This window comes from Alexandromys fortis, unplaced genomic scaffold (genome assembly GCF_014885135.2).
Source record: "Alexandromys fortis isolate MF-2015 unplaced genomic scaffold, M_Fortis_MF-2015_v1.1 scaffold_102, whole genome shotgun sequence".
NCBI classification, from domain to species: domain Eukaryota; kingdom Metazoa; phylum Chordata; class Mammalia; order Rodentia; family Cricetidae; genus Alexandromys; species Alexandromys fortis.
In genome coordinates, this window is record NW_026067984.1 from 3116784 (window position 1) to 3122586 (window position 5803).

Below are 5803 nucleotides of genomic sequence, written 5' to 3' on the forward strand. Positions count from 1 at the left end.
TAAGAGGTTAAGGCAAGAGGTTCAGGAGTTCAGTGTCGTCTTTAGCTCCTTAGTAAATTCAAGGCCACTCTGGCTACAGGAAAGAGATCTTGTCTCAAGCAAATACCAAAGCACTCCAGTTTACTTGACGAATCTGATTAATATTTATTGACTATCAGTTTGATGACAGCAACTACAAGTACTGCAATTCCACATGATTAAGACATCACCTGTCCTGTCTTTGGGTCCTTAAGACTGAGCAGCCGGATGAAAAGTGAATTTGCATGGGGGTAAAACAAATACACATCATCAGATTCTGCAAATGTAATCTTGATTGTCTGCTTGATGAGATTGAGAAATGCCTGGGAGGTCAGCAAAGTACTTCCTAAGTGTGTCTGTGAGGGCGTGTTCAGAGAAGATCAACTAAAGGGAGACTTGTGTTGAATGTGAGCAGCACCAACCAAGAGGCCAGAGGTTCAGATGAAACAAAAATGGAAGAAGAGAAAGCTAGCCAGTATACACAATATCCATGAGTTCATTTATAGCTGTTGCCATCACCCCAGGACTTCAGTCTCCAGCTCCCTCAGCTGTCCGATGTGGTATTGTATCACTGACTCTCCAGAGAGCTGCTAAGCCTTCAGTCTCACATTGGGGCTGTTGATATGGGAAGTCCTTCTTTCTATGTGTTCTTTTTCTTAGTTAATGAATAAACCTGTCTTGGCCAGTGGCTTAGCAGAATAGGGCAAGGCAGGAGCTCCAAGCAGATAAAGGAGGAGAGAGTAGGCGGAGTCAAGGAGAAGCCAAGTAGCTACTACCAGAGATAGAGGTGACGGCAGCTTGGCAGTAAGCCACAGCCACGTGGCGATACACAGATTAATAGAAATGGGTTAATTTAAAATATAACAGTTAGCCAGAAATACGCTTAAGCTATTGGCCAAACAGTATTACAAAAAATGTATTTTCTCTGTGGTTATTTCAGGTCTGGGCAGCCAGAAATGAACAACAACAGACTAACTGTTGATTCCTACAACAACCAGTCCCCCTGTCTCAGAGGTTTCAGTTTCTTACCCTGAGCAGCTTCTGGCTTCCCTTGATCTCCACTCTGCAGATGATCATCATAAGACTGTCTAGCCTCGGGTCATAGAAAGCAATCTAATAAATCCCCCATCACAATCATATAAGGATTCCACTGGTTCTGTTCCTATACAGAATCTTAATATGGATGTCAAAACAGTCTTTCAAGTCATTGAAATTGCTTTCAATAAGATATAAAACTCCTAAAGTAAATTTATGAGGTTTCAATTGAAGACTTCTCATCAGAAGAATGACTTAATAAAATCTGAGTTAAAAAAAAAAAAGCAACTGTCTTGGCTAGCTGGTAAATACACAATATTGGATTGTATGAGAAAATGACAAGATGTAGAGAACACAGATAGGAAATTACTATTTCAGCACGATTAATAAAAACCCAGAGACAGAAATTGGGCTTCAACCTGAAAGTCAGAAAATCAAAAGAGCCAGGCACTGGATCTTACCTCTCAGTCTGAAATGGCTATTCCTCCAGGAGTCTCAGAATGACTGTGTCTGAGAGCTATCTCCTCCTGTCTTAACTACCTCTCTAGTTCTGGGGTCAAAGGCCTGCATCACTACCACCCCGTTTCTATGGCAAACAAGCATGGTTGCTGGGGTTAAAGGTGTGTGTCACCACTGCCTCATCTGTAATGCTGATCAGGGTAGCTGTTTTACTCTCCGAACTTCTGAAATAACACTGCGTACTTTATTAACCTAGATAAGAGATTATGTAGATAATGATGAGGACTGAGAAAGTGAAGGAGCAGGAGTCATAGTAAATGCAGGAATTGACAGCACGGAGCTAGACTAGAGGAATGTTGGGGTGACTCTGAACAGTGGGGTCTTGGGAAGAGGTGTTCAGTAGATTGGTGGCAAGCTAGTCCTGGGATCTGGAAGTGGATGTTTGCACTTACCTGGAAGGTTCTTTTTGGGACACACTGACTAGGTGTCTGTCGATGGAACCAATGCAAGCTCCTTTCATTAGCCAATGGGAAGGGAGGCTTTGAAGTTCAAAGGAAAGATCTGGCCTGAAAACGCAAAGTGAAACAATCTCATTGGGCAGCACTCATGGACACTCTCGTGGGGCTCACTCACAGACACTCTCGCGGGGCTCACTCACAGGACACTCACCCACAGGACAGTCACTCATAGGACACTCACAGTGTGCTCACAGGTTAGCCAGGAACTTGATTTCAGCCAAAAAGTAGAAGAGCTACATAAAAAGTCTACACAATTTCCCGAATTGTTTTTATTTTAACATTAAAATCACTACATAAAAGACACTCTTTAAAAGATTTTAACATACGAACTCAATCATAAATATGTCAATTGAATCATCAGGTGGATTCCAGCAATTTACTGTCACAAGAGGAGTCAAAGGAACACAGGGTTTATGCAGGGTACAAATTCTGCAAGGGGCATAGAAACTCCACAATAACATTTTCACATCGTATTTCAGCAAGAATTAGGTAAAGCTTGTCTGCAGAGGACAGGGCAGAGTTCAACAGACAAACCCGTTTTAGAGTTACGTGACACTTCAGAAGGCAGTGCTTGTCATTGACTTCTCCGTCTGCCTTACAGATACTTTCCTTTTGTTTCACCCTTTTCAGTATTCCACAAGTACAGTTCATTTCCAAACCAAGCTTTTATTTCTACCCTGAAAGGAATCTGATAACAGCCATAGTCTGAATTTTAAATCTATGCATAACATTTATATCATAACTAAGTATAAGACTATGTTGAATATTTCTAAAATGTGAGGAATATTCTCGCGAATGCTGTCATATTTACAAAAATACACCTCCATTGAAACCAGCATCCAGAGAAGTGCAGCCAATCTAGTTAACATCTCATTTTCTGATTTTTTTTCTATGTGAAGAAAATAGAGTCTTAATCATCTTTGGTTGGGTACTACTGAAATAAAAGCTAAATTTATAAAAGCATTAAATGAACATTCCTAATGTTTCACTGTTCATAGATATGCTTTAACTTTGTATACATATTTATGTTACCCCAAAATACATTCATTTTGAAAATAGAAAACTTATGTGAAAATTTGTTGAAAGCCAAACATTTGCAAAGTGGAAGGAACTCAGTTTTTTGAGATTTCTTACCAAATGGTCCATTTTAATGAAATTGTATTTACTTAGCATAGACAGGTCTGTTGAGGATGCACTCCAGAGAATATAATTCAGCAGTGTCTGTAAAAATATTAGAGCTATGTGTGCGGGGAGAGGAATTGCTTACAACTAAACTCAAATTGTTTCAAAATCGTTTCCCAGTCGGATTTAATTTTTAGTGAAACCTTTGCTCCCCTTCAGGAATGGTAAACAGGAGTTGTGCAGGTCCAAAGGACTTAGCAACCGGCAATGAGCAAAAGGACTGGGTTGCAGGCCTGCTATCTGAACAGTAGCTACATAAAGCAGGGGACGCTCAAAACAAGAGATCAAACAACGGTTTACATTTCTTTTAAATCTAATAACTTCAGATTTTGATCCTGAATTTGAAAAAAAAATCTTTCAACACTTGTACATTTGATTTTAATCATAGCTAATTGCTCTCTGAGTATATAAGGATTCCCCCATCGTTGCCAAAATATTAATCGCATAGCAAATTTGTTCATTCGCTGGAAGTTACCTTGAAGTCATCCCCGTAGTTACCAGCCTTGTTCGCCTATACCAGTTCTCATTTGGGTTTTATCTTTGGAAGGACAATCAAACCGAAACACCGTAGCAGAGAGCCTATGGCTCCCCACGGAAATCTGAGCAGCGCAGTCTGCAGCATCCCCAGCGCAGATCCTCCTGTGCTCTCGGGATTAATGCCTACCTCGTCTTTTCAGCCAGACTGGCACCAAGTCCTTGTTTAGGTTTCCTTTACTCAGGAAAAACAGCCCAAAGTGTTTCCCTTTGACTCACCATTCCACCCCCACCACCTAAGCGGCGGTCATCAAGCCATTTTCACCTCAGCTCTGCCGGCCAGGTTTCCAGGAACGAGACTGCCCATGCTTTTTAGTCAGTACTATGGGAGGTCGGCATGCACTGGTCAGAAAACCTTCCCCGCAACCGGATCAGCAGGTCTGGTCACAATGCTTCCATGCGCTTCCGTGCCTGTCTCCTTAGACATTGGTAGCCTCCGAAAAAGAGTCAGTGGGGCCGTTGTTCTTTTTGACTTGCAGGTTCTTTTTAGCCTTGAAGGTCATAGACACCTCCGAGTGGATGGCGTCCAGCCTCTGCTCGCACCGGAAGGCGGAGAGGAACGCCTTTCTGTAGTTGCTGTTCATCCAGCCGTACAGAAGAGGGTTGGCGAAGGTGGAGCACATGGCGATAATGTGGAACACTGTGAAGATGAGTTTGTACTCCTTCAGGTCCAGGACGTGGCTGTCGATGTCCACGGCAAGTTGGAAGGCGTGGAGCGGCAGCCAGCTGACGGCAAACACCACAACCACACACACCAGCATTTTGGTTGTTTTGTGCCTTCGCTGATGGTAATGGTCGCTTGCAGCTCCCGGGCTGACATGGTTCTTCAGCTTACTCCAGATCCGGGCATAGGAGAAAGATATGATGCCCAGAGGCAGAACGTACAGGATCAGCAAGGTGGACAGACTGTAGACCGTGCTGTAGACACTCTTTTCCTCCCCAGGCCACTTCTCAGTACAGGCCACAATCTCAAAGTCGGGAATGATTTCAATTAGTGAGTACTCCCGGAAGATGGCCAGGGGACTCGCCAGCAGGGCGCTGATGCCCCAGGCCAGACCAATAATCAGGAAGCTGATTCGCTTGGAGATCTTGCTCTCCAGATGGTACACAATGCAGCGGTGGCGGTCGAGGGCAATGACTGTCAAAGTTATCGTGGACACTTGCACTGCCAGACCCTGAGCGTAGGGCACCAAGTGACAGAGGACTGGACCCATTTTCCACTCTCCCATCAGGGTATAGGTCAGAGTGAACGGCAGGCAAAGGGTATTCACCAAAAGGTCTGCCACAGCCAGATTGGCGATGAAAAAGTTGGTCACCGTGCGCATCGTCTTGAATTTGATCACCACGTGGATGACCAAGGAGTTGCCAATTACGCCCAGCAAGATGATGGAGCAATACGCCAATATAAGGACCACCTGTACCTCAACCAGCTTGGTGCTGTCTATGAGCTCCGGCTCGGGATCAGGGGGCAGCTCACCTCTTGGAGTGGTGTGCCCCGGCCCATAGGGCTCCACCTTCGCTTCTACAGTCTGGTTCTCCTCAGCCTCTGCACCTACGGGGCCCATCTTCAGCACCACTTCCGTCTCTCTTGGTCTCCCAATAACACAAGAATCTACAATAAAAACAACGTAGGAAATCACGAGTGAAACGGACAGCCATCCTAGAGGCCGAGCTCCTCTAGAAAACTGAGCTCCCAAGGTCCAAATGAGGAGCAGAAGGAGGGATAACATGAGCAAGGAAGTCAGGACCGCGAGGGGTGCACCCACCCACTGTGACAGTGGAGCTGATTTATTGGGAGCTCACCAAGGCCAGCTGGACTGGGACTGAATAAGCATGGGATGAAACCGGACTTTCTGAACACGGAGGACAATGAGGGCTGATGAGAAGCCAAGGACAATGGCGCTAGGTTCCCATCCTACTGCATGAACTGGCTTTGTGGGAGCCTAGCCAGTTTGGATGTTCACCTTCCTGGACCTGGATGGAGGGGGGAGGACCTTGGACTTCCCACAGGGCAGGGAACCCTGACTGCTCTTCAGACTGGAGAGGGGGGGGGAATG

General features: G+C 45.0%; 1 protein-coding gene across 3 annotated transcripts in view; it reads right to left on the bottom strand.

The window, feature by feature from the left end:
* Nucleotides 1-2284: 2284 nt before the first annotated feature.
* Npy2r (neuropeptide Y receptor Y2) overlaps nucleotides 2285-5803 on the bottom strand; it is a 123588-nt gene continuing 120069 nt past the window's right edge. For all 3 annotated transcript variants that reach the window (XM_050158861.1, XM_050158863.1, XM_050158862.1), the window contains one exon: nucleotides 2285-5358. In XM_050158861.1, coding sequence (XP_050014818.1) covers nucleotides 4166-5311 — 1146 coding nt within the window. In that variant the 5' untranslated portion in view covers nucleotides 5312-5358 and the 3' untranslated portion in view covers nucleotides 2285-4165. The remainder of the gene's footprint in view (nucleotides 5359-5803) is intronic.